Raw genomic sequence first — 26,740 nt, 5'->3', positions numbered from 1 at the left:
GGGAAGAAAATGGCAACAATTGTCTCTGAAATTTCCTTGACACAAACATGCCAGGTCTGGTGAAGGGCAACCCACTTGTAAGTTCTGCCTAACAAAAGTGTGCCCTGCTGGCCCCCGGTGCATCTGTGCACAAGCATTCGCCCACCATACAGTGGTCACACGCCTACCACCAACACACTGGGCTTCCCATGCCACACCGTCGTCATGCACCCGTCCCACTTCCCATTGTTCTTTTCCTCTCCAGCTTTCTCTCTTTCCCGCCATACCCCCATCTCTTTCGAAAGGACTTAATTCCTGTAACACTTTCATAGGGAGAAAGGGCTTTACTTGGCAACTCTTGGTTTACAGGATCGTTGGTGAACAATCAGTCTGTCTGGCAGGAAGGTGCGCCCGCAAATATTACAGGCAACCAGCTGGCTCTGGGCACTTGTCCAAGCAGCTTCATTTAAGGCATCGAGATCATAGAAACCTTTGGCTGGAAAGTTAAAAAAAAAAAAGAAAGGAAAGGAAAAGAAAATGGTAAAATGGATCAGTTTTCATTGGGGAGAACCATATTCTACTTTTTATGGAAAATATTTTCAGGAAATACCTGTTGACTGAGGCTTTTAAACAAATCATATTACTTTGGCAAAAAAAAAATAGTTCTGTTCACTCAAGGGTTGAGTAAAGTTAGCTATGAACCAGAGGCTTTTCACTCCTTGTATTTTAAAAAGGGAAAGGCATTGTTTTATGTGTTATGATATGCATTCTTTACTAATTATTAACATCTTTGCTTACACATTGTTATCTTGCAAATATAACTTTTGGCCTTCTTTCAGTTGACTCTAAATATAAACTTACACAGGAAAAAGAACATGTATTTGTATTTTCCTCTTCCGTAATCCTTCAGTGGAATGTTTTTGGAGGCCAAAACTGACAGTTGAGAGTGAATTTAAGATAAATTACATCATAAAAATTTATCATCTTTTTAAGGCCATAAACTCAGAGATTCTTTAAGTAATTAAAGTGAAGAATGCAAACAGAATAGTTAATCTGACGAAAAGAAGTGCCCTTAGGAAAACAACGGAGACAGCTGAAAGATGTATAATCTTCATTGGCAGAGCACAGGAAAAAAGGCATATGGCTTTATTTTAGAGAAACAGTGTGGGATTTAGCTTTAATGAACCTTATTTAAATACAATGACTTTAGTACATTAAATCAATTCTGTCTTAGAATCTCTCAAGATAGGCCCTCCAGAGTGTAGCCAGGCACTCAAAAATATACAACAGGTTTGGTTTTGTTTTTTATTTTTATCATTTTACAGAGCATATATTTCATCATTAAAGCCCAGGCAATGCTCATATGAGCTCTGTCTAATGGTTCACACAACCTCAGCAAACCTCAGATTCCTTAGCATGCCTACTTCAAATATTCTGCCAGCCCCCAGGGAAAATTAAACCCCAGCAAACCTAGTATTTCTCCCTTGGATAAAACAAGTATCACTTTCTACATAGGATATGAAAGTGTACTTTATGTGCTTTGAAAACTGTTGCAAAAATAATGGCACTGACTTTCTTCTGACTCATAAGCTTTAATATGGACTAGAAATTCCAGAATATTCATTGATTCCCACTTTAAGACGATTCATCACATCTCTAAAAGTGTTGGCGTAGGGCTCTGACTTTGGATGTGAATGAAGGGTTATTTGAACTCTATGACTACAGGAAGTCCATGGGATGGAAGTGGTAATGGCAGTTATTTTGGCCTAGAGATGAAGGACATCTTCAGGAATAAAAATAACCTGAGGTCAACAGGAAGATTACAGGGGGGTGCAGTTATAGGACCTACCTTTTCCATCTGTAGGCAATAACGGAAGAATGAACCCAACAGGGTTTTCAAAATAGTCGTTTCTTTCACCTCTTACAGACTTGTGATAATTATGCTCAAGCACAGAAAGTGGTTGAGATCGGAAGTGAAGGAAATGCACTTTTGATACCAAGTGCAAATTGGTAGGAAAGAGTCTCAGTGAGGTAAACAATCTCTTTGTAGGTAAACATTTTAATTTCAATGAATGTTTTTTTCATCTTGAGCTCTTTTCCCACCTGTACTCAGAGTCCTTCTCTTAGCAAGACCTGTGAGTAGCTGAATTCTAGAAGCATCTAAAACTTCATTACGGCGATCTAAATTCCATTGTGTAAATTGTTAAAAACTCTCTTTGGGTCACATCTCTAATAAGAGTGCTTTGGACTAAATGATACTAAATAACCTCTGAGGTGCCTTCCAGTTCCTCAAATCTATGGCTACATAAGGAGAATGAATGAATTGAATGAAACTCCTCTTAAAACCAAAATGATATTTCCTTGAGGATAATTAAGGAATCAACTGAGAAAATGACAATCATACGAATGAGAAAGTCAGAGGTTGTACAGCAAATAATATCCTGGGAACTACTTTATTCTCATACCCTAAGTGAGTGTGCCTAAGTCTCTAACAAGGTCACACGTGCCTGGAGCTCATGGAGTCCCAGTTTCATCTGGCTTGTGCATTGCTTAATAAAGTACTGATAGCGAAATTTTAAAAACCTGGGCATTTCATATAGATGTCTATATTTTCAATTCATTTGTATTTTTGAAAGGTATGACCACACTGTGATAATTTCTCAGTGATAACACCAGCTGAAACTGGGAGCAGCTGTCTACGTTAGAGCTAGTGCTTTCCAGCCACCACAGTCTTCACCTCCCCTTTTCATACATGGACCAATTTATTCAATTTTGAAACCCGATTAGTGGACCCTGTAAGCATTCAAGTTTGGTGCCCCTGTTCTACAAACTCTAAGATGCATTTATATTTGAAAAGATGTCACCAGATATCATATGTCTGATAATATATGAAAGTAAATTTGATACATATTTAAATTCCAGAATTTAAAATTGTGCTCTCCTTGCACAATTTTGCCAGGATGTGGTATCTTTAGATCTCGGCATCTGAGGAGAACACTTTGGGCAGGCATTCCAAAACCATTTTTCCTACTCAGCTGTAGCCAACACAATAAATATTATTGATTTCAATTGTGTGAACAAGAGAAAAAAGAATATCTCTACTCAAAAGTTTAGAGAGAAAAGTCTCCCCTTATGCATTCAAGCCTTTTCATCCAAAAACTTACCACTGATGGTCCTGACTTCAGGTTTCTTAGGTTCTGGTCTCCTTAACTCTTTAGGCAACAAGTTGTTTTCATTGTGCCATTTTTTCAGGCATTGTGGCTCATGGATGGCAATCGATTTTGTTCCATATTCACGACCACAAATGTAGCAAATGACTGTCGGTGGACGCCTAATCATTTTCGGCTGCAAATAATAGAAAATATCTGTTAGATAAACTTTAGAAAATTATACAGGGTCTGGCAGAAGCAGCGCCTGCTTGAGTTTGAGTGCGGTTGGTAGGGTATGTGAATGTCTCACACGTGGTGGACAGCAATTTGAACATTTCATTTAAAATGTTATATGGTGTGTTTGAGTGTGATATCATTATGTTACAGAATTGCATGCTTATGATTTTGTAATAAAAATTTTATAATAAAAAGGGGCATTATTTATGCCAGGCCCTGTATTTCAAAATTGTGACATTAAAATGCTCTATAAAATAAATGTTTTTAAAAATTTCAAAGAGTCTGGTAAAGTTCACCTTTTGGGAAATTAAGAGAACTAAGTTATGTTATATGAGCGATTGGAGCTGGGTGAGGATGTGGGTTTGGGAGGAGGACAGAAAATAAAGATGGTCTAGCCAGAATTCTATTTATTGGTACTTCATAAAATATATTTTTCATTTAATAAACATTGATTGATTGTCTTCTGACTATTCTCCATGATGGGAGAATACAATGATAAATCAAGTATGAAACATCCTCTCAAAAACATCAGGCTCCAGTACACTATTATGTCTGAGAAATAAAGTAATGAGTGTCATTGGAGAGTTTATAACAGTGTTATGCCTGCCCATATTCCCTCGTATAAACAACTTTCTAGTGCAAGCTCCTCTGATTTTCTGCCATTTTTGACCTGGAGTAGCCTCCACCCACAGGCAGAATAGCTAATCAATTACAGATGGAAGCTGGTGGATAAATACCCAGCTTCCTCCCCAAGACTGCTTCCACACCGTCCTCTAGAAGTCTCTACTGGGACTGCACCACAATTGTCCATGAACACACTATGTAAGCTTCCTCCTCTTCCCCATCTCTGCTGCCACTACTTTCTGGGTTTTTCTGGAATCACCTCCCAAATAAAGTACTTGAACTCAAATCCTTTTCTTAGCATTTGTTTCTGAGAAGATAAAATCTAAGGATGAGTTAAGGATAAATGCACTAGGGAGCCTCTGCTTCTGATACTGAAAGTTACAAGAAACATTGCTTCCAACTAAACAATGAGAACAAAACAGATAACCCACAGAATAATAATTTTTGAGCCCATTGGGGATTCTAAATTGCAAGATAAGTTAATAAATGAAAGGGACTGCCTAAATTCGATGGTGGATCAGCAGAACCAAGAGAAAAGCTCCCACATTCCAACTTTACATTCACATGGGAAGAATTGGTCTGCCTCATAAAGGGGCCGGACAGCTGACTGGGAACCCCACTCTTTCACCCACCAGATCTTACACTCAGTAAGAGGAGGTGACTGGCTAACATTGGAGAGAGGCAGGACCATTGAGAGAGGCCATTACCTAGTCAAGAACATAGGGCCTGCCCAAATCTGAGGGTAGGGGTATAGAATTGGGTTTTATGCTGAGTCCCAGATAAGAGCAATCTACGTTTGGGGTGAAAATAAGAGAGACTCTCTCTCGGCTACAGGCATGTACACTGCCACCAGAGTCTAAGGGTGTAGCAGGAGAACTGGGAGGAGCCCTTTGGCTCCAGGCCTTACACTAAGTACAAGGCAGGGGCAGTTTACCACAGGGGGGATTTAAAGGCTGTAGTCCACTGAACATAACTAAAGCAAAAAAAAGTTCCAAACCTTACTAAATTACAGACCACATTGGCATAGCCACTTATACTCACAGGCTGACAGAAGAGGCATACTCATTTCTGGGCACAAGCATAATTTACCTCAGAATCTTACAATGTCCAGTATTCAGCCACACATACACACACACAGAAATTAGCATCTATAATTGTTAGATGTTAAGTGTAACCACATCAAGGTATGGCCTAGATACTGGGATTAGCAGAGTAAACTATTTTTATTTATTTTTATTTTATTTTATTTTAAAAATTATTAAAAATAATTATAATAAAGGATTACAGTTATTTTTAAAGGACCTATGTTAAAGGATCTAGAGGAAAAGGTAGACAGCATGCATAAATATAGGGAAAATTAAAACTGAGAGATAAAAAGCAAGTAAAAACTATTCAAGAAAACCAAAATAATAGGAAATTGTTAATCAGAAGAATGACCTATAATTGCACTTCCAGAAAGTTAGTTTGGTTGTTATGCATCTAAATGGGCTAGAAGGGCAGCATGTGTCTGACAGCTTGAACACCCATGGCTCTGGGCTCAGGAAGGCCTGGGTCCAAGAGAACCAACATTTCCTTCTAGGTACCAAGGAATATGGGGGTTACTGACTGAAAGGCGGAAGTCAAGAAAGACAGGTTGGAGGAGAAAAAAAATAGAACCTGTTCTGGACCTGTTGCATTTGACATGTCAGTAGAGTTTAAATGTGAATAAATCCAGCCTAAACAGGAAATAGAGGCCTGTAATTTGGGGTTCATAAGCTTCACAGCTATCAACACAGAAAAGACACTAAAACCATGAAAATTCCAGAAAAGAAGTAGATAGAGACTGTTTGAAGAAAAATTCTTGAGAGAATATCTGTAATAAGGAGATTGGGCCAGGGAAACTGCAGCCTACAGAGATAAAGGTCCCAGTTCGCAGTTAAAGATACAGGAAACGGAGACAAAAGACTCCATTCAGAATTTTGGAAACACTTCTGGTTTCCAGAAAGACGGTCTTGAAAGTTAGTTTGTCAAATGCTACAGAGAAGAATGGCAGTTGAAAAAGATCGTTAGATTTGGTTACCAATAGGTTATAAGCTAGTGACTTTTGGTTGTGTAGTTGCAATGGGGTCATAAGGATAAAAACCACAGGGTTAGGAGTTAAACATCAGGTCAAGAAGAGGAATGCACATCCAAAAAAGCTTGCAGAGAGGACATTTGAGAGGTAAGTAGTGCTGAAGAAAGATTTGTTTTGTTATTGTTTTTAGGGTAGGACTACCTTTGGTAGAAAGAGAGACTGCAGGCCTAAAAGAAAAGGGATAATCATTTTACAAAGCCCTCAGAGGAGGCAGGAGGAGATGTAATCAAAGGTGTAACTGTGGACATTGTTAGCCTCAGAGGAAGGGGAAGAAAGAGGACTTAGACGAAGTTAGAAAAAGGTTGTAGAGAAGGGAGGCACTGGTGGAGCTCACATAAGGTGAACTTAGTCTTTTATGGATGAGGTAGAGTGATCTTCAGAGAATAAAGAAATTCAAATTCTGGGAAATAGAAGAGTGACACATACTGGGATTAGGCAGCGCTGCCAGGAATGCAACAGTGATTCAATGAGGGGAGAACACTCACCTCATAATGGGAAAGACCCAGTTAGGTAGAGTGGCAAGAAATTTTAGTGGTATCAAACGACCTTTTCCAATATGTTCTTAAGTAGCACTGGGTGGCATGAAAGCAGAAACTAAGCTGGTGGTGTGGTCTTCTTTGGCAAAATAAAACCTGGTAAAATGTGTGTGTTCATTTTAGAATCAGCCTACTTTTAACTAAGACTATTGGAGGTTACACCTGCAGCGGGGAGTGCACAGAGGAAGAATAAAATCAGATTTAGCGTGTATATGACTTCTGCATAGCCAAGCAGAAATAGCACATTCTAGACGGACAAATCCACAATTAATATAGACCAAACAAAATGCAAAATAGAGTTATTCACTTGAGGATCTAAGTTTTTTTTAAGCACATTCTTTGAAGTACAATATTTTTATTCTGTTATTCTGTACTGAATTACGGCAGTAGACTGCATTCATACAAATAACTAAGTAGTTGTTAATCCTTTCTTGTTATTAGCCATGTAGCTTCTAACATCTAAAAAGTGACTTAAAAATATTAAGGGAATTCAAGACCTAAGAGAAAGGATAAAGCAGAAGCAATAATTTTGAAAATATACAAAAGTTCTTTACTATGTTTTACACGTTTATTTACTTGAAAGATTAATTAAATGCAGGGTTTTTTTAGCTTAAAAAATGAAAAGGGTATTTTTTGCTTTGAGAATAATGAATTTATTAAAATTCCATATGGAAAGTATGAACCAAATCCTGTATTTAACCAAGCATATAAGGAAAATAAATGGCGGGGTCATAAATGAAGAATGTCACATTGTCAGAAGGTTTCTTTTGGAAGGAAAAATTAGAAGAAAACGGGCAGACAGAGGCCAGAAGACATGCACAAAATAACTTAAAGGGATGTGGGAGAAAATTAATACCATAAAAAGGCTAAGATGTTCTGTATTATATTTTCCAAAGCATGCCGCATGCTCTGTATTTGTGGTTGAACTGCAGTTGAACCTGCAACATACTCCATATTCTCAGGTTTTGAACATCTCACTTCTAAGCCATGCTCTGGGGAAGTGCAAGCCACCCAGGCACAGCCTAAGAGAAAAATGCATCCCTGAATGGAGATAAGAGATCCTCTTTTATTTTTCATTAATTTCACCATTGTCAGTCAGAAACTTCCAGGGAAAGTGGAATGATCTCCAACTTGTGGTTATGGCCAGTACCCCAGCTGCCAAGATTTTACCCTTCAGTCTCTTCATGCAGTTTTCAGATGGAAGTGGGTGTGTGGGGGATGGAGAAGAAGAACAGGAAGAGGAGAACATAGCCCTGGCAGAAGGGCCAGAGGACTTGCTTGGCTCATGTGCTAATGTGGCACAGCCTAACAGAGCAAGGCAGAGGCCGTGGAAGGCTTCCCAAGGGGCCTGTTTACACAGCCCTTACCAGGGCCTGCCAACCCCAGGAAAGTGTAACCAAAGGAAGGCAAAAGGGAAGTTGATAAGTCTAAAGTTTCTGCAGAGCAAAAGATCCCATCAACAGTTTTCCTGTCAACATTTCAGATGTTTTGGGAAAGAGGCACTACTTTTTTAACATCTAGGTAAAATATTTTTAAAAACTTCATCTCCGAATCTATGTAAGTGCTATTTCAAGTGTAAACTGTTTCACGGGATAGGGGAGACCACGTGTGCCTACACACAAAGTTTATTAGGGATCATCACGATTTTGCCTTTATTCTTCCAGTTTCCTGGGAAAGTCTGCTAGGGCTGGATGCAGACAGAGGCGCTGAATGCTTCAGGGAAAGCTTTCATGTGTGTATTTCTTTTAACTTGAATCCACTCACTTTCATATGTTTTCAATCATTTTGCTGGCCACTATTGGAATTATCATTTTATTTTCCATGCAGAACTTTTTTTTCTTTTTATTAATGTCTTTTGTGTGTCAGGAACACCTCATGTTCAATCTTTGAGGCCAGGACTGTGCAATGCAAAGGGAAGTGAGCATTAACAACTTTTCTCCTACTTAATGTAGATGACCTGTCATCCATCCATTCACTTTTACAATGTAAAACAAATAGCTATAATGCCACCATTAAAGCAAGAAGGAAAGAATAAGGACCAAGAAAAGAGGGTGGTTTGTTGGACAACCTTAAGAGAGGTATTGCTGGAAGAAAAATGGACATAGTTCCATAAAAGTAGACTAGGATGCCTATTTCAAATAGCTTCAAATAGCTGTCAGTGACCTCCCTGATAGCTCAGGCTGAAAGGAAGCCACAGTGAACTATACAACTCAATAGCAAATAGAACTTATAAAGGAAGTAAAACAACTGGTTAGAAAAAAACCTATTTCTAACATTAAATATTATTGCATGAATTTTAAAAGGGATATTAAAACTAAAGTGAAAGTCATTACTAGCAGTTTTATAAAAGATCAGAAGCACTCTACATTTGGTCACTTCTTGTATTAATCCCACAATAAATCCTAAGCAATAATAGTGTGAAATTATAGTTGTGCAATATTATTTACAGGAGAGTTAGGAGAACATGACTCAAGGATGTAGCTTTTTGAGGATTTGAAGTGAAATAGATATTAGAAGTGGTAATTATGGGCAATGGGTCTTTGAAAATGCAATGCCTGCTATGATCATCTCCCCGGAAAATACACATGTATACAGAATTATGAATACAATTTTTAATGATTGGGGGACTCAGTAAAACTCATCCATTAGCCCCAGGAAGTGAGCTGTTGGGCCTTTAGTCAGAGCCAAACTTTTTTTCCAAATAGATGCTCCTTTGTATAAGGAGCCATTTGGCACCATTTAAAAGCCTCAGAAGGCACTGACTTGAAGCACGCAGGAACTTGTGAAATACACCACTTTTGGCTTTAGGGAAATCTTGTCTTGCTTTGCCTAAAACAGTCTCTATTATACCCACTGTCATTTATTCTGTAATTGTCTATGTTTAGTCAATAAATTATATAGTCACTCTACTTCCAACCCATTTTGAAAAACATCAGTTAATATAAAATATAAGCAATCAAAAGACAAAAGAACAAAAAGCTCAAAATATTGGAGCTGTAACTATAAGACTGCCAATGAATTCATTTAAATATAGAACAAGGTGAAATGACTACAGAAATTATGATTTGACTAGAGAAGAGAATATAAAAGAAACACACCTCGACAAATAAAAATGTTTATAAAAATTGGCAAGGGAAGGAGAGGAGCAAAGATTTTAATCATGCTAAATTGTTCAGACCTTTCATGCCAAACAGTCAATTAAAACAGTATAAAACTAAAACATGGAGTTAAAATTTTTTAAATCCTTTAATAATTTATTTTTTTGTTAATTTTAGTGGGTCTTTTAAAAACCAATAGAGCAGGAAAACTGCTAAGGGGGAAGGGAGGCTGGGGGTGGAAGGATGGAGCAAAAAGGAAAAAGGACTCAGGGACATGGACAAGTGTGGTGATTGCTGGGGGAGAGAGAGTATGGGGGGACTTAATGATAATAGAGAAAAATACAATCAAGATTAAATCAAAATAAAATAAAATAAAATACCCCAAAACCAAAAACTAATATTCTTTTAGTGAAGAAATATTTTCTGAAATTTTGCAATATCATCAATTATACATTATTGTCTTTTTTCAAATTCAAGTAAAGTTAAATGTAATCTCTATTAATAATAACTTGGATGTGATGATCTCACTTCTATGAAAAAATCTGCATGTATTATTAATTTATATGTGTTTGTATACATAGAGATGTGTCTGAAATGATATTCACTGAGATCCGACTAATTTGAAGATAATTTTAATACTTTCCTAATGGCTTGAATTTTTGTAATGAACCTGTGTCATTTTTACAAGAATAGTAAAATAATTATTAAAAGTAAACTCCAGAATCAAAACTTCAGGAGAAATCAGTCCTAAAAGAAAAAATCAAGTGCAACCAAAGTAACTTTCTGAAAATTCCTTAAATAACCAATAAAAGATGATAGCAAAGTTTTTGTATATAATACAGTTTAATACTATAATTAATTAGTAATTAAAATTAGAAATAATATTAGGGATGAATTCAGCTTTGTATAGCATAAAAGTACACTGAAAAATGAAAATATCTATAGTATTTTGAATTACACTATTCCAATATACTGTTTTATTATGTCAACTGTGCATAGTTGAATATACATCAGTTAAATGTTTGTATGATGCAACTCAATTGAAGTCCTACAGTTCTGCTCCACTACTTTGAAAAGCAGTAAGAAGGGCCTGGAAAAATAATATGAGGACAGGATTTAGCATGAGTCTGTTTCTACCATAAGATAACCTAAATATAACTCTTGTAGATATTTTAATTTTATTCAGACTTGTTTTCTTGGCTTGGTTGCATCAGTCAAAAAAATAAATTCACAAATAACTAAATGGGACCATATGGTATTAGCCATCATGTATTGAAAGTGGCAGCCAAAAAGAGAAGGTGGGGGATGACTGGAATGAACCATCCCTTGGGTTTTGTATTGCCCATTGTGCCTGGACTGACAAATCACCATAAATTTTCAGCCCGCCCTCCCCCCCACCCCCACTGAACTTGACTATGCTCTGTGTAAACTTGGTCTCTCTGAAATGACACCAGGAATTTCTGTGGTTCTTCATAGCTACAGAATAAAGGCCAAATACTTTATACTGACTTTATTCATGCCCAACCTTCACCCTATGAAACAGGTCTGCCAGCCACACCAAACTCAGCTCCATTCCCCAAGCTAGAGGCCACAGTCCTAGGCTTTGCTGTATCCATGACTGTATTCATCTGTTCCTCCCAGCACTGAAATTGAATATAGCACCTTCACCATGTTGACGGTTATGGGGAACCCCAATCCTAGCTTTCCTTAGTACTAAACACAAACACATAAACTACTAATTAGAACGTAAAATGTGTAAGTGCCATGACAGAGTGCCATAGGAGGCAGAAGAAGGGAGAAAGGGAAAAGTTTTGACCAGCAGCCAGTGAAGAAGGTGACATTTGAAGTAGGTTTGTTAAATGTATATAACCATACTGATGTGGAGAGGACTCCCTCAAACAAACAATATCTACTCACAACTGTTGGGTAGTCCTGTAGTATGTTAATATAAAAGCTATAACGTACATAGTGAAAAGACTAGAGGAAGAGTGAAAACAAGAATCAACCTGCTCAATATCAGACTGAAACAGGAGTGGTCAGACCTTGAGAACACAGTCGATGTTGGCACCTTTTCTATGTGTCTTCCCATCTTCTCACCTTGGTCCTGGCCCCAGACTCCATCCTCCTGTCATTAGAAGCTGCCCATGGGTCAGTAACTGGGAAGAGAGTAGATGGACAGTACTAGAAGCAAGTACTTCCTAAGTCAAGAGAGCTGCATCAAGCACACTAGGGTACTGTGCTGTTGTGGGAGTCAGGCGGAGTGGGTAATGCATAAAGTAATGTATAGGGTCTTGATCTTGTGGAGACCTGAGTGCAAGGATAAGGACTTAATACTATGAGACAGAATCAGATCAAGAAGTAAGCTGGGGGGGGGCGGGTAAAAGATTTTGTTTATTTTATTTTAGACAGAGAGGAAAGGAAGGAGAAAGAGAAGGGGAGAAACCTTAATGTGTGGTTGCCTTTCATGTGCTCCCCACCCCCATTGGGACCCATAACCCAGGTATATGCCCTGATTGAAAATCAAACTGGTGACCCTTTTGGTTCGCAGGCCAGTGCTCAATCCACTGAGCCACACCAGCCAAGCCATAGCTTCTATATGCTATAACATCTTGATTCTTCCATTGTGAAGAAATATAAACTAATTCTGCCTACACTGAAAGAAAATGAAGAATTCTCAAATGATAATAATAACACTAATGCAGCTGGAAACATCAAAAACACATAAACAAAATGTAATGCTGCCATCCAATGGACCATTATTCAGCAGTTAAAAAAAAAGAAGTGGTGTTATTTGCACCAACATGGATGAAACTCAGTCATTATATTGAACAAAATCAGACACAAAAAAGTATATTACCACTTGATTCCATTTATATAAAATCCAAACTAAGCTGTAATGTTTGAAAATCAAATTAGGGATTGCCTGGAAGCTGGAGGTAGAAGGAAGAATAAAGTAGATAAGGAAGCTTCGGGGGTGATGAAAATATTCTGTACCTTGATTATGGTGGTGATATAACAGGTACATAAAAACATCAAAACTCACTGAATAGCATGTGTTTGATAGACACAGTTTAGTGTTTGCATATTATTTCTCAGCACAGCAGATTAAAACCACCCATGAAGACTAGTTTAGTGGAGTATTTTCTCATTGCCCTGTTCATGAGCACAGTCAGTGCAAAGTCAGCCGTACACATTGTCAGATAAAATCCCAAAATTAAATAATGTATTTTAGAGTGGCTTTTGCCAGGAACTAGAGAATATTTTTAGGTGATCTATATTCTAAACCCAAGAAATTTTCCAGTTGGAAAAAAATGGAAGAAAACTGAAAAAGAAAAAGTACTAAAGAAAACGAGAAAATGTTTTATTGCAGATTTTCCTCCAGGACATTAAAGCTTTTGCCAGAGAAAGTACATGAGGCGGCAATGCCCTCCACATGCAATTCCCACCAGAGGAGTCCAAGACTAGGGTGTCAGGGCCTGAGCCCTGCAGCAGAGGTGACAGATTCAAAAAGCAGGCCTGTTAGTCTGTGTCTGTGCGCACAGCACCTGGCCTGCCGGACACACACCTGACAGCAGTTCCTCATCTTTCAGTAAAAGGAACTTCATGGTCCTTCAGCATATGAGTGTGTTTGTGTGCACAAAAGGCATAAAAGGTCAGCCATTTTCTTCAGTTGATTTCAGAAACATCGAAATTCTCCCTTTGCCTCAAACAATTCACTCCTTTACATTTTCCTCTGCTTTGTTCTTGACCTTCTTCCTACCCAAAATTATCATCTTTAGGCTCATTCCCCTCAGGAAGAAAGAGAGAGCTGAGAGCTTTGGCCCTAGAAGGCCACAGGTACAATTACGTATCTGCTACTACCAGGGAGCAGTGGAAGCTCCCACATTTGCTGGCTCGCTCAGTCGCTTGTTGGGAGGCAGTTGTTGGCTGGATTTATTCGCTGTCATTGACACAGTTGGCCTGTTCTTTGTGAGGGCCCATTTTAGTGCACTGTGCTCAAGCAGCCATGACAAAATGTAAAAGTGCCTTTTTTATTACCAAATATGCATGCAAATGAAATGCCTGGCTATTTCCCCCCAGTAACATGTTTCACACATTACTTAGAAATGAACAAAAAATGTAGAAAGTGTAATGGTCTCTCCCCCCCCCATCTCTTTTTTTAGTTTGCATCATAACAATTCTTGCATCAAAACAGCCATGTGCCCAGTGTTTCTTTGGGGACATTTGTTAACCTGAGTCAAAGAGAAATCAAGGGACCCAGAGGTGAGAAAGCATCTTGCAAGGGACATAGTCCCTGCTGACTCGAACCATGACTGAGTAAATTAGATAAAGGTGCTCCACTTTAACACCCTTCCAAACCACCTGGTTGTGATCATTAATCTGTATGCTATGAGTCACATGATGCAGTATGAAAATGGTGGCTCTGGGAGAGAGACACAGGACAATCCCCACCCCGTCTCAGGACCCGACCTAGGATCAGCCCAATGTGTTAACAGCACTTTGTTTCTCAGACAAAGCGTGACTGGTAACGATCACAGTATGGCCAGTCTGTAAATATCTGGGTTTAATCAGATATTTTTCAACTTCACAGAAGCCAATAAAGCAATGGGATTCCAAATGTGGATACTCAAGTTGCACTGGGAGCAGAAAGAACTGAGACATCTGCTGAAAACATAGCTGAGCGTGATTCGGGAGCTTGAGACCTGCACTGAGTGGAAATGCATCTGGAGGAAAGGCCTGTCTCTCAGGACCACTGCAGCCCAGATGTTGTTGCTCAGGAAGAATGATCTGGTTACAGGCAATGTGCCAGGCACTGTGCTAGACTCGGAACCGGGAACTGACCCTAACACAGGGAATAATCATGCTTAACTCACCACCTTTACTTGGGAACTGTTTCTTACTTGTCCTCAGCTCTTGCTTTAGGGCGGTAAGTCAGGCAGACAGATCCCTGTCTGGCATACACAGAGCCCATTCCACCTGGAATCAGTCAAGAAGCAGGACAGGGTGTGAAAGGAACCTGCTGAGTGGAAGAAGCATTTTCTTAACTTCTCTGTTCATTGGTATGTTTGAACGTAGGCTGAGTAGTTCTGAAAACTACTCTCCAGATGTGGAACTTCTCTAGGATCCTGGACTTTCTGTGGCCCTGTAAAATTCTTAGAAGGTTTAGCTCCCAGACATCTGATCCACAAGAGTGGCCTCATTGGTTTGGAGACTACTACAGGTGAATCCAACTGGGGGTTGGCAGCTGGAGTAAGTTACCCTATGCTCAGGTATGAAGTGTGCGTGCCAGTGGTCCCTGCACACAATGACCACACAACTAAGTGGATCCTTCATGGGCCCTTTTTGACCCAGGCTTTCCTCTTCAGAGCATCTCACCTAGTCTACACACCAGAACTCCTTCCCCTCTGCCTCATACTCGGGGACATCAGGTAGTAAATTAATGGACCAACAGCCATTTCAGCCAGAAGGCAGGCATGTTTTCCTTGACCAGCACAATGTTCTTAACAAGTAGTATATGTGAATGTTTTTAGGTGGGATTCACTCTCCAGGATACCACAGGCTCCACCATTCCCTATTGTCTAATATGTAGCCTGCCTGGCCCTGAAAGCATTTAACTGTGTGACTCTGAGTAGCTTATTTTCCCACTCCCTTCTTCCCACTCATCTCCCCAGTACAAAGCATTTGTCTTATATCTCATTTGTAAGAAATGACCCAAACTTATGGTTAATTTGTATGAATGTGCCAATGGCTAAAAAGGGTATATGACCTATCTAGGGAATCTGTAACTGGGATCTCCTATGAAGTTGGCAGTGCTTTGAGTGAAAAGACTGAATCTCTCACTGTGGAACTAAAACAGCTTGCCAGGTAGTAGGAAAGGTATTTTAGAAAAGAAGTATACAGTGAGACATTAGAGATTGTCACACTGAAAACTCCCTGCTGCCTTTGAATTTAAGCATTTGGGCCATTACAACACAATTCGACTGGAGGCTCGAAGCCTATCCTTAGAGAAGCACCAACTTTAGGGGACGAGTCTGATTTCCAAGACCACGTGCACGTAGTAATCATTTAATCCCCAAGTCATTTACTTGTTGCAGGATTTTTTTGCTTCCCTGACTCCTAGCTGGATCCCAGGCTGTCAAAGACAGGGCCTGTCCTGCCAGGGTCTGAGGGAAGTATGTGCAGCTGCTGGCATGGGGGTCACTCCACTGACAGTGTTCTTCTCTCTGCATGACCAAGTGAAAAATAAAGGATTTGGACCTGCACTGCTGTTTCAGATTTTCCACACCCCTGACCCTTTCCATTAGGCCAAATAATTAAAATATCTGTGGTAAGTGCACAGGGCATATCGTAGAATGCGGAAAATTTGGATAGAGGAATAAGAGGAAAACTGTTTCTCCCCATACTTGAGGCAGAAAGAGTAAAAACTCTTTTAGAAATCCTTGTGACTATTCCAACACTGAAAATGTCTGACCAAACAGCAGCTAAGAGTTGCCCAGTGCTTTCTGAGTGCCAGGCCCTGTACTAACCACTTAATGTGCTTTAGCTCAGTAATTCTCAGAATGATTCTCTGGGAAAGGCTCAGTATCCCTGTTTTATAAACCGGGAAACTGAGGCACAGAGCTATGAGTAGGTGAGGAAGCTGATTTTCACTCACAAGTGGGCCTTCAGGCACAGCCACAGTGAAGGGGGCAGGGAGGAGTTGACAAGTGACAACTTCTCAGGTACCATCTCAGGCCCTTTGTAGCATTCTTTCCTTTTAGCCTCTCACAGTGGGGAAACTGGGGCTGGGGGAAGTTATATCATTTGCTCAAAATTATGTGGCTCCATTGGGCATCTATTACCTGATTCCAGGTCTGTCTGATACCAGCTGCTTCTAGAAATTGGGGGAAAGATCATCAGTGGTCAGTGTAGCATCATGCTCTGCCCACAGAGTGTGTGTCCACAGAGTCAGCCATTAGGTGGGATTTGAGAGAAACTATTAAAATTCTACATTGCTCTCTCTCCATCACCTCAAAAGTTCACTCCTTTGAGTTCAACACTGCCCTCTCCCCATCCTCTTTTAAAATGCAAATACTCATATAAGAGATTTTTCTATGGAAGAGTTTATCAGATTCTCCCAAACTCCTTCTAACCATATAGAACAGGATGGGGTTGGTAGGAGCCGAAAGCAAAAGGGAGAGCAGAATATGAGGCCAGGTACTAAACATTCATTCTCAAAGTCAGAATTTTGCCTGCGGCCATTGAAAGCACAATTTCAACAAACTTGACTGAGACTGAATGTGTACCATTAAGTTTCCATTCCTCCAGCCATGCCCTACACATGCAGACACAGACAGCATTTTAATATATAGGAGTAACTGCATCGTTCAATCTCAAACCTCAACAATTACAGAGTTTGATTGTCTAGAAACCACTGGTATTTCACATTTACTTCTGGTGCTTTCAAACAATTCTACTCAAATGTCACATCTGGAAGGATCGTTGTTTGAAATGAAATTGTTTTTGGAAATCACTGGATGCCACGTAAAAGAATTTTTCCAATCCAACCTATTGGCCAAGTATTAGTCTGTTACCTATGACTTGGAGATTTGTTTTGCTTCTTTGAACAATAAGAAAGACTTGGCCACTCATTTGGAAATGCTGTTAATATTCAAGTACCTTCATATACCTCATTTAAAAAATTAACTATTGATATTTTGAATATATGCATTTTAGTTATTTAATTGTTCATCCTGAGCTACAAAGCTAGAAAATATAAGTCAAAGAACAAATTCCAGATAAGATTCTGAGTCTGAAGCGAATACAGTTTCTTAGCTGTTTTTCTTTTCTTTTCTCATTTGTGAAAAAAACTGATTCTGATCACTTAGAACGATACTGATTAGAAAGTAAGGTGTTTAAATAAATCTCTTTGCAAATTCTAATAAGAATGACTTTTCTAGAAAAACATGGACAGAGGACGTCCCTGGTGTTAGGTTCGTGTTTGGCACCAGGCCTGACCCTCCATGGTCAGATGGCTTCCAGGTCACGGAGTAGAATGAAGCAACAAGGGAGCAATGGGGGCAAGACTGGAAAACTCACAAACTGAGACGACCAATCATCTTTTCCAGCTACTATAGTTAGAGAGGAAAAAAAGGAACCTGGAACTTAGAAGGTGGGTATTTCCAATTCCTGATTTGTTTACAACTTAGATGCTGAAGGGCCTCCAACTCATGGGGAAGGCTGAGGAAAGAAATTTTCCATTCAAAAAAAGAGAAAGATGTCACCTCGGATTGGCCAGAAAGAATTTTAATCCCAAAAGACAGTTTTGTTTTGTTTTTATCAGAATTGTGGAGCCTAATCTCTCCCTATCCTTGCCCAATCCCTCTGCCTCTGGCTCCTTGAGGCTTTAGGTTTTAGACAAGTGACACTTTTATATTTTTACTTCCTCTGCTTAAACAAAGGTAGCTTGGGATGTGGGAGCTTCTTGGGGACTTTCAATGACAGGATCATGGCATATGAGCTGGTGCTTGGAGCAAGAATATTGGAAATACTGAGTTCCTAGATTTATTAGGCCTGTCTTCAATTCGTAGAACATTTCTTTACCTATAAGACAGCCTCACAAAAGTGATATTCAAAAGAGACAATGGATGCAAGAAGGAGGTGAATTACACAATGTCAAGGGAAAGCAAGAGGCAGCACCCTAAGTCAAACCCTCTCAGTGCTCCACCTGGTCGAAAAGCTGAAGCTGAGCTTCACATTTAGTGGTGACATTCTATGCCCAGGAGATCGCCTCTGTTTCAATAGGAATTCCTCCAAGGTTGTGTTGTACTACCTTTGGGGAAGTTCTAAGAATTTGGGGAGAGATTTTAATTGTTGATGTTGGAATTCAGATTTTTAAGAACTATGTATATCCATTCAGTCATGAGATGAAGCTTCACTACACGTCTATCACCAGAAAATGCAGGCGTCAGTGTATTTGGGGCTGGAAGCAGGGACGTGAGGGTTACTGGGAGAAGCAGGTTTATGAAGACATGAAATCGTTTAAGCTAGGCTAATTCTTTGAGAGTATGACATGTTGTAGTTTTGTTCATTTTAGGCCCGGACACTATTTGAATTAATAATACACAATCCTCTCCTCCAGAGAGGTTATAATCACTATATTTTTTCTGGACAAGCAGAAAGCCACATATTGGAGGTCCAGTGCAATGACCACCCCCTTTTGCTTTGGTCTTCAGGCTCTCAGAGAGGTTGTTGTATCTGTCATGGTCTCTCCCATCATGGATCTGTAATTATAACTTGAACCTGATTTTTAAAGATAATTATGTTAGGTTGTAACTTGTGCAGATGAGCATTATCCTTCTAAGTTTTATATTGAAAAGCTATAGAACAATTTTGCTAGTGATGCTGTTGCTCTAAAATTTGTAACTCTCTCCTCCCCACCATCAACACACACATGTTCCACCTACACAATATACAGGGTGGGCAAAAATAGGCTTACCATTATTCATATGGAAAATAATACAATAATTAAACAAATAATACAAGAATAAACTCTGTTTCATGTACTCACAACTGTAAACCTAGTGTTGCCTCACCTGTTATGTATACAGATTCCTTTAGGTGGTTTTTAGAAACAACAGCACAGAAGAAAACTGGTCTAATTACCTTCAAGTTGCGCTTTGCACCCCAGAGAGCTATGGGATCCTAAAATGCTGCCCCGGTGCTCAGGCATGGTTGGCACCAAGGAGAGAGGAAGTGGCACATGGACTTGCATATTAGCGGTCCAGCTGCCAGCATCATCGGGGGGTAGTTTGTGAGGTTGAGGCTGGTTTTTATGACATCAGCAGAGCTGAGGAGGTGAACTATAAGGGTGGAAACCCCCAGAAGAATCCCGTTGAATGTTCTATCTACCACCTCCAAAGAGTTCCAGGTCATTTCTGTGTTTGGGAATCATAGAGGCAAAGGATTCTGTGAGCCTCAGCCTTGATTAACTGAAGGCATGAAGAGACAAAGGACTGAGTAGTCTCTTAAAGTGAACCTTTCTCTCTCATTATACCTCTCTCTTTCCCTTGTGAGACACTTGATAAGATGGCCTGGTATTTCACTGAGAAGAGAAAAGCTAACAGACTGTAGCTCCTTCATCTTCCCATTAACACCTACAAATTGCCTTCATCTGTGTTCTACTTCCTCCTGAAATGAAAAATACCCCCTCTTATCAAACCCTCTGCCCTCTGAATGGAGATCCCCATCCTCCAGGGAGCATTTCTCCCTTAGATTTTACACTTGCCCTTATCACTTCTGCTTCTTCAACTCTCTCCACTGGATCACAGTCCTAAACATCAAATATGGTTAGATACAGAGGTGTCCACCCTTTTGGCATCTCTGGACCACATTGGAAGAAGAAGACTTGTCTTGGGCCACACATTAAATACATTGTGACACGTAATCACACACAAAAAAAACCTCATAATGTTTTAAGTAAATTTACGATTTTGTGTTGGGCTGCATTCACAGACATCCTGGGCTGCATGTAGCCTGTGGGCTACAGGTTGGACTGGAACTTTAGAAGCTCCCATCTTTTATATCTTTTAAAGAAATTTCTTTTATCCCATTATCTATTTCCAGCCTACCCATTATTTCTCTCCTCGTCTTCAAAGCCAAACTTCTAAAACCACATCCTGTCTTTATCATCCATACACTCTGCAACCCACACCACTACACTGAATGTGTTCTTTCCAAGGTTATCAAACTAAATCCACATTGCCAAGTCAAATAGATATGTTTTTGGCCCTCATCCTATTCAGCCTCTCCGCAGTTTTCCACACCCTTCTTCTGGACGTTTTCTCTGATCTCAGTTTCTGTGGCACCATAGTTCAGTCTCTTCTCCGGTGTCTCCAGGCACTCATTCGCCAGCTCCTTCCCCTCTAATCCCTAAGTGTGGGAATGCCTCTTAGCTCAGCCCTGCGTCTATTTTTATAACCCTATATTCATTCCGATGACTTTAAATACATGTTAATACTGCAGAAATGTATATGCCAGCCCAGTCTTCTTTTTCAAGATCCAGACTTATATATTCAGTTTGACTTACCCACTTAGATTTCTCACAAGCATTTTGAATTTGATAGGCCCAGAAGGAACTATTTATCTTAACCACAAAGAGCTATACTTTCTCAAGTCTTCTCCTTAGAAAATAGCACAGTTGCTCAAATTAGAAATCTGGGAGTTGTCCATGACCCCCTTCCTCACCTCCTCACATCCTTACTAGCACCAAGTTCTGCTCACTATGCCTTAGCTCCATCTCTGCTACCAATGTTCTCCACCAAATCATCATCAGCTCTCGTTATGTCCCGCAGAGCAGCTGGACAGAACTATGCTGTTTCTACAGCTTTATCGTGTGTGCCTGTCCCCTGCTCCATTAGGCTCTGGCCACCTAGGGACTTCTTAGTTCCATTTTAAGATCTTTCTTACCTCAACACCTTCCCACAGGCTCCCTTTGGCCAGAATGTCTCCTCCTCCCGCCACCCCTCCCCCCATTTTTACTCTTAGCTAATGAGTTCACACCATTTGTGTCTCAGGTGGAATGTCACTTCCTCCCAGATGTTTTCTTAACCCAAGATCTTGAATGTCCACTCCCACCAAGAGACAATGTCCTATCACAATTTGAAGTTTTGTATTTATTTCACATTTCCTTCACAAGTCTCCATGGGATCAAGAACTGTGTCTGTCTTTTTTTATGACTATCTTTAATACTTAGCCAATGTCTACCAATAAATATTTGTTGAATGAACAAACTTCTGTCTTCTTTGTCCTACTTAGCACTCACAGGCTGGCAGCACAGCCATACCATTTTGTATCACACGTAAGCCTCTCTCAGTGACACGAAAAGATAGGAGTCTTTGCAACTACACAGATCTGGCTCAGACACCCACCACCAAACCCACTGTGATCTGGGCAAGCTGCCTACCCTCACTCGCTCCACCATAAAGTGGGGGAAGCAAGTGGGGGAAATAATATCTGTCTTTTAGTAAATTTATAAAGATTAAAATGACATCATGTACATAAAGTACTGATCATAACAGTACTCAAAAAAGTTCCCTCCCCTTTTTTCCATACCTCCCAATCAACTCCAAATACTTCTCACCCAGTAGGTACACGTGCATACACACAGCTTTTGACGGTTTGAGACCGTCCATCTCGCCCTTCTGAATCTTTCTTATTGTGACTTTTTTAAGGTGAGTTTTGCCTTTAGGGGATGAGACACTTAACAATGAAACAGAATTTATAACATTAAACCAAGTATGTAACTGAAGTCCTAAATAACTGGAGTTTATACTATAAGGGTACCTTCTCCAATATATGTGGAGGTAACACAAAGAGAAAGGAAAAGATGTTTTTGATAGTGTGGAAGATATTACTTTAAAAGAAAACACCAGATGGCAGCAAAGATGCTGAAGAACTATCTGAAGGGATTTTAAGCTCAAACCTGAGCATCTGGAATGGTAGCTTAAAACTACATTGAGAGATACAATCATTTCTAGAAAAGATAGTTTCCCTAAAGAAAAAATGAGGCCTACTTCGTAATATAGTGAAGAATTTTTGGAAAGGTGTTCCACATGTGACAAGCATAATCTTAAAAAAATAACCTCAAGAATTATCTAACCAATAAAAGATTAGACAAAGGGTTGGCTTTGGTTTATAGTTATATTTGATTAATTCTATCAATCTGTATTCCAATTAGCTAGAAAGGGCCTAAAGCCAAAAAATGAAATACTGTTGGCTTTTAGAAAGGCAAGTATTTTTCCAAATATTTAATGTAAATATCAAAATTTATCCACTCATGTTAAAAAGAAGCAGAAATGACCTCTGTTACTGTACTCCTCAGCATCACTTAGCAAACTACTTAGTAAAACAGACATCAATAAACCTCACCAAATAAATGCAATATTAAAATTCAAAGTTATAATCTATGATTCTCCATAGTATGCATCAAAATCTCACCTGGAATTAATACCACTATTAAAATCTTGCTAAATTGGATATTGCTTATTCCAGCTTTCCTTCTCTTAGGGGGAAGAAAGGCAGTGTAGTGCTGCTGGTAACACCATGCAGTGGGAGAGCCCCAAGTCTGGGGCAGGCACACCTTCTAAATGCAAACCCAGAGTGAGGGCTTTATCCCTCTTCCATACTGCTTAGTGTCCTGCAAAACTTTGCTGTGAGATCAGGAGGAGTGAATGCAGCCCCCCTATATTTTGAATGGGAAGCAATAGGACAATTCAAGCCCGCAAAGTGGTCACAGCGCAGGGCTAATGCACAGTGCCAACTGAGGTCTTGGGAGAGAATTTGCCTTAGTGACATTTGTTTAGGTTTAGAAATGATTGAAAGGTGACAGAAGCATCTGTGTCATAAGAGGATTGAGCCAATCTATGTTGGAAGAACATTCTGAGCAGAAGGTAATTCACTCTGCCAGCGAAACAGTCGTTGTTGCCCAACTGGAGGGAATTGTTTTCCAAGGACTGTGATCATGGTTCTGAAAGTTTTCTTCTTACCTGAGTTCACTATAAGACAGAGTTCCCTGGGAACATCAGGCAAGACCATTGGTTCTGATCAGAAGTCAAATCAAGGATTCTAGAGGGAAATTGTTATAGTTGACAAGGGAAGAAATGGACTAAACATTTGAACTGTAAAAAGAATGCGTGTGCATCATAGTCAGCCGAAAGTTGACCGTCACAGGCAGATGAAATTCTGAAATCTAATAATGCATAGGGTTCTTTACGGAAAATGTATGATTCATGGCACTGTCTAAATTTTCAATGATATAAAGAAAAAAATCAGTACCAGACAGGATCAAATCATAAACAAAATCATAATTTTGCATAAACAAAATTATGATTTTGTTTATGATTTGCATGGCAAACCTCTTTTTTAGCAAAGGAATAAAGTCCATAGTTTCAAGAATCACATGCCTCTTTGAAGCCTAGAAGATTTCTCCATTGTAATTAAACCAAGCTTGCTTTAAATCTGGTGACTAAAGGGACCCTAAGTTACATGGCCTTTCTATGACCTCCTCTAAAGCCCACACGGTCCCCAAACAGGCTAGCACACATCTGACAGCCGTGGGCACCACCTTCTCCCTGACATGTGCCTTTTCAGGTCTGGGAGCAGGCCATGTCCTGCAGATGCCCCCGTCCTGACGAACTCCCCCTACACTATTCGAAACGCACGAGGCATCAAGGGCCATTGCTGGCCTCCCCGCCTGACATGCTCCACTCCAGCTGACTGCGTGAGTCAGAAGGTGTCTTCTTGTGAAGCCATGGGCCCAGGCCAGCCTCTTTTAGCAGTCGTGACTGAGTGAGAACATGCTGTGCTCAGCCTGTTGGCTCCACTCTTGGGAGCACAAAGTATGTGTTATAACAACAAGCCCAAGAATCCTGACCACACTCTTCCCTATCTCAAGATCTGTAATGAGAACATTTGAAGTAAATGCATACAATCGGGAAACAGGGCTGAAAGTCATGCACTAACAGAGTTTCTGATTGTGACCCTGAGACACGATCCTTTTGCTCTTTGAATCCAGACCTCACATGTTTTGGAAAAAAAGCAACAACCAGAAGATGAGAAAAACAGATTGTGTTTATGAGAACAGCCTGCAGTTCATGCCACATTTAAGAGGTTGGGTTTTCATTCAGCAAAGAAACCATCCATTCTTTCTTCAAGGTTCATCAGAAAACACACCCAGCTTCTGTGAGTCTAACTCTTCAGTTTTAGGATCATTGTTTTAAAATCTTCTAAAACAGAAAGTCCATAATAACTTCATTTTAATCATGGAAATAAGAGAAAAGTACTAGATATTTTCCAAAATAATGCAATGAAAAAGTAAGGAAAAAAACTGGGATTAAAAATAAAAGCTCTCCCCGACCCCCACCTCCCTCTGGTTTAATCCTTTGCCATAGCTTGAGTACCTTTAATTTCCCCAAAACAGTCCATTTAAAGAGCCCCACAGGTGGGAGTTTCAAGTAGCAAGTCATAGAAAAAAAAAGACCTTGAGCACTTCCTATTTCTCATGAGTTGACATTCTGTAAGGTGTGATACGGAAGTGCACATCCACTCCCCTGGCTTAATGGTAGGACAAAGCCCATGGACCATGCCGTTTTGCCGGTAGTCAGCCTCGTAAGTATCCTTCCCAGATCCTGGTTGATGACGTAACGTCAGGTGAAGGCCCAGTCCCTGGGGTCACAGGGTCATGCTTACTTACAATTGCCCAGGTGGTAAGTCAGGGCATGGCGTCTAACCCAAACACAAGGTACAGAGCAGCAGCAGGAATTCAGCATTTTCCAGAACCATGAACATACACTAGTTGCTTGGATGTCTAAACTGGGGTTAATTCCCCACATATTACAATCATGTAAGTGTTAAAAGAAAACATGCTATATTCGCAGAGCATGTCTATTTCTGCAAGTGTTCCAGTGTTTAATTATTGCTAAAGTCATTTGGGGTTTTTGACACAGATTCTATTTTAGTAAGATAAACTCAGCATAACCCAGATTGCCAAAAATGAATTCCTAAGGTAGATGACTAAAATAAACTGGTAATAAATATTGGCTTTTGGAACGAGAATTATAGCTCTGTAATGTAGACATAGCATTAATGACTCATTTTCAAATAACAGTCTCTCCCAAGGATTATTGGTCTGAGGGATCAGGGAAGCAAGAGGTCCATCTCTCTCTCTCTCTCTCTCTCTCTCTCTCTGTTTTAGGCAGCAGAATGGAAGAGGTAACCCACCAGGCAAAGATGTTCTTATGTCTACTTTGCCAACAGAGATATAGCCCCTGGAGTTGAACAGAGATTAACTTGGACAGGCTGCATTGGGGCAGAAATAGGCTTTGAAAGAAACCATACTAGGGGTTGAGGCAGTTGATTCTGGGTCAGTTGTCTCTCATGCCCCTGGAGGCAGGATGTACTGCTCCCAGGTCCACCCGGTGCCTCTCATGTGGCATGAATTACCTTATCAGTCACAGTGGGTGCTGCTGTGTTCCTTTGCTGCTTGACATTAGTGGACTCTTTTAAGCCACCTTTACTCCCTAAGGTCAAGTTCTGAACATGTGGCCCACTCGGTTGAGCTTTACAACTTCTCTGGTGTACTAGAAGGCGGTCGGGGGCAAAGGTCCGGCTACAATTTGGGCAGGGCACAAGCTGAGCTTGACTTGGCCCCTCTCCAGTAATAAGGGGCTGAGGCTTCTGTGGGAGTGGCTGGCGGAGCTGCCTGGGGAGCCGGTCATTTTCTATTTTCCACTTTTCCAGGCATTTGGGCTCATGGATAGGGAGGGAGAGGGTGCCAAATTCCCTGCCACAAATGTAGCAGATGACAGTCTTTGGTCGAGCTGGGATGCCACCAGAAGCTTTCTTAAGACCAGTAAGATCAGCAGAACTGTTGGGGTTTGGTGCTCTGGGCCCCTCTCCCTTTGGCTTGCAACTTCTCTGGTGAACAAGAAGACGATCTGGCAAGAATGTGCAGCCACAGGATTCACAGGGCAGCAGCTGAGCCTGAGAACTCTGGAACGCTGCCTCATTCACTGCCTGAAGATTGTAGGACCCACTGCCGCCGAGAGGCTGTGGTTTGGAGGGTTCTGGCCTCCTCAGGTGCTTGGGCAACTTGCTGTTTTCAATACGCCACTTCTCCAAGCACTGCGGCTCGTGGATGGCAAGTGACTGGGACCCAAATTCTCGGCCACAGATGTAGCATATGGGGAGCCCAGGCCGGCGGGATGGGATCACAGGTCGGCCTGGCTGGCTTTCTGACATGATTCTCTTACTGGATCGTTTTGAGAGTATTACAGTTCCAGGTCTATTTTTCTGAGAGTTTTTCCTTATTTTTTCACCAGGATTGACATGTTCTGTTTCTGGCAAAAGGCTAGAATAGGAGTCACAAGGTAGAACAGCTTGATTGATAAGGAAGGTAGTTTCTTTAGAATGGTGGAAAGTCTGTTGTGATTTTTGGGAAACCCTCTTCTCCTTTCCTCTTTCCAT

General features: G+C 40.3%; 1 protein-coding gene across 1 annotated transcript; it reads right to left on the bottom strand.

Moving 5' to 3' along the window:
• Positions 1-323: 323 nt before the first annotated feature.
• Positions 324-26,740, bottom strand: LOC123818178 (zinc finger protein 474-like). The gene is made up of 3 exons (XM_045838170.1): positions 25,718-26,740; positions 3,144-3,324; positions 324-475 (listed from the first exon to the last, which is right to left on the bottom strand). The coding sequence occupies exons 1-3, from the start codon at positions 26,738-26,740 to the stop codon at positions 324-326; spliced, it is 1,356 nt and encodes a 451-aa protein (XP_045694126.1).

The sequence above is a fragment of the Phyllostomus hastatus genome, unplaced genomic scaffold, assembly GCF_019186645.2.
Source record: "Phyllostomus hastatus isolate PE091 unplaced genomic scaffold, TTU_PhHast_1.1 phas_contig_254, whole genome shotgun sequence".
Taxonomy (NCBI): domain Eukaryota; kingdom Metazoa; phylum Chordata; class Mammalia; order Chiroptera; family Phyllostomidae; genus Phyllostomus; species Phyllostomus hastatus.
This window is presented reverse-complemented; position numbering and strand designations above follow the sequence as displayed.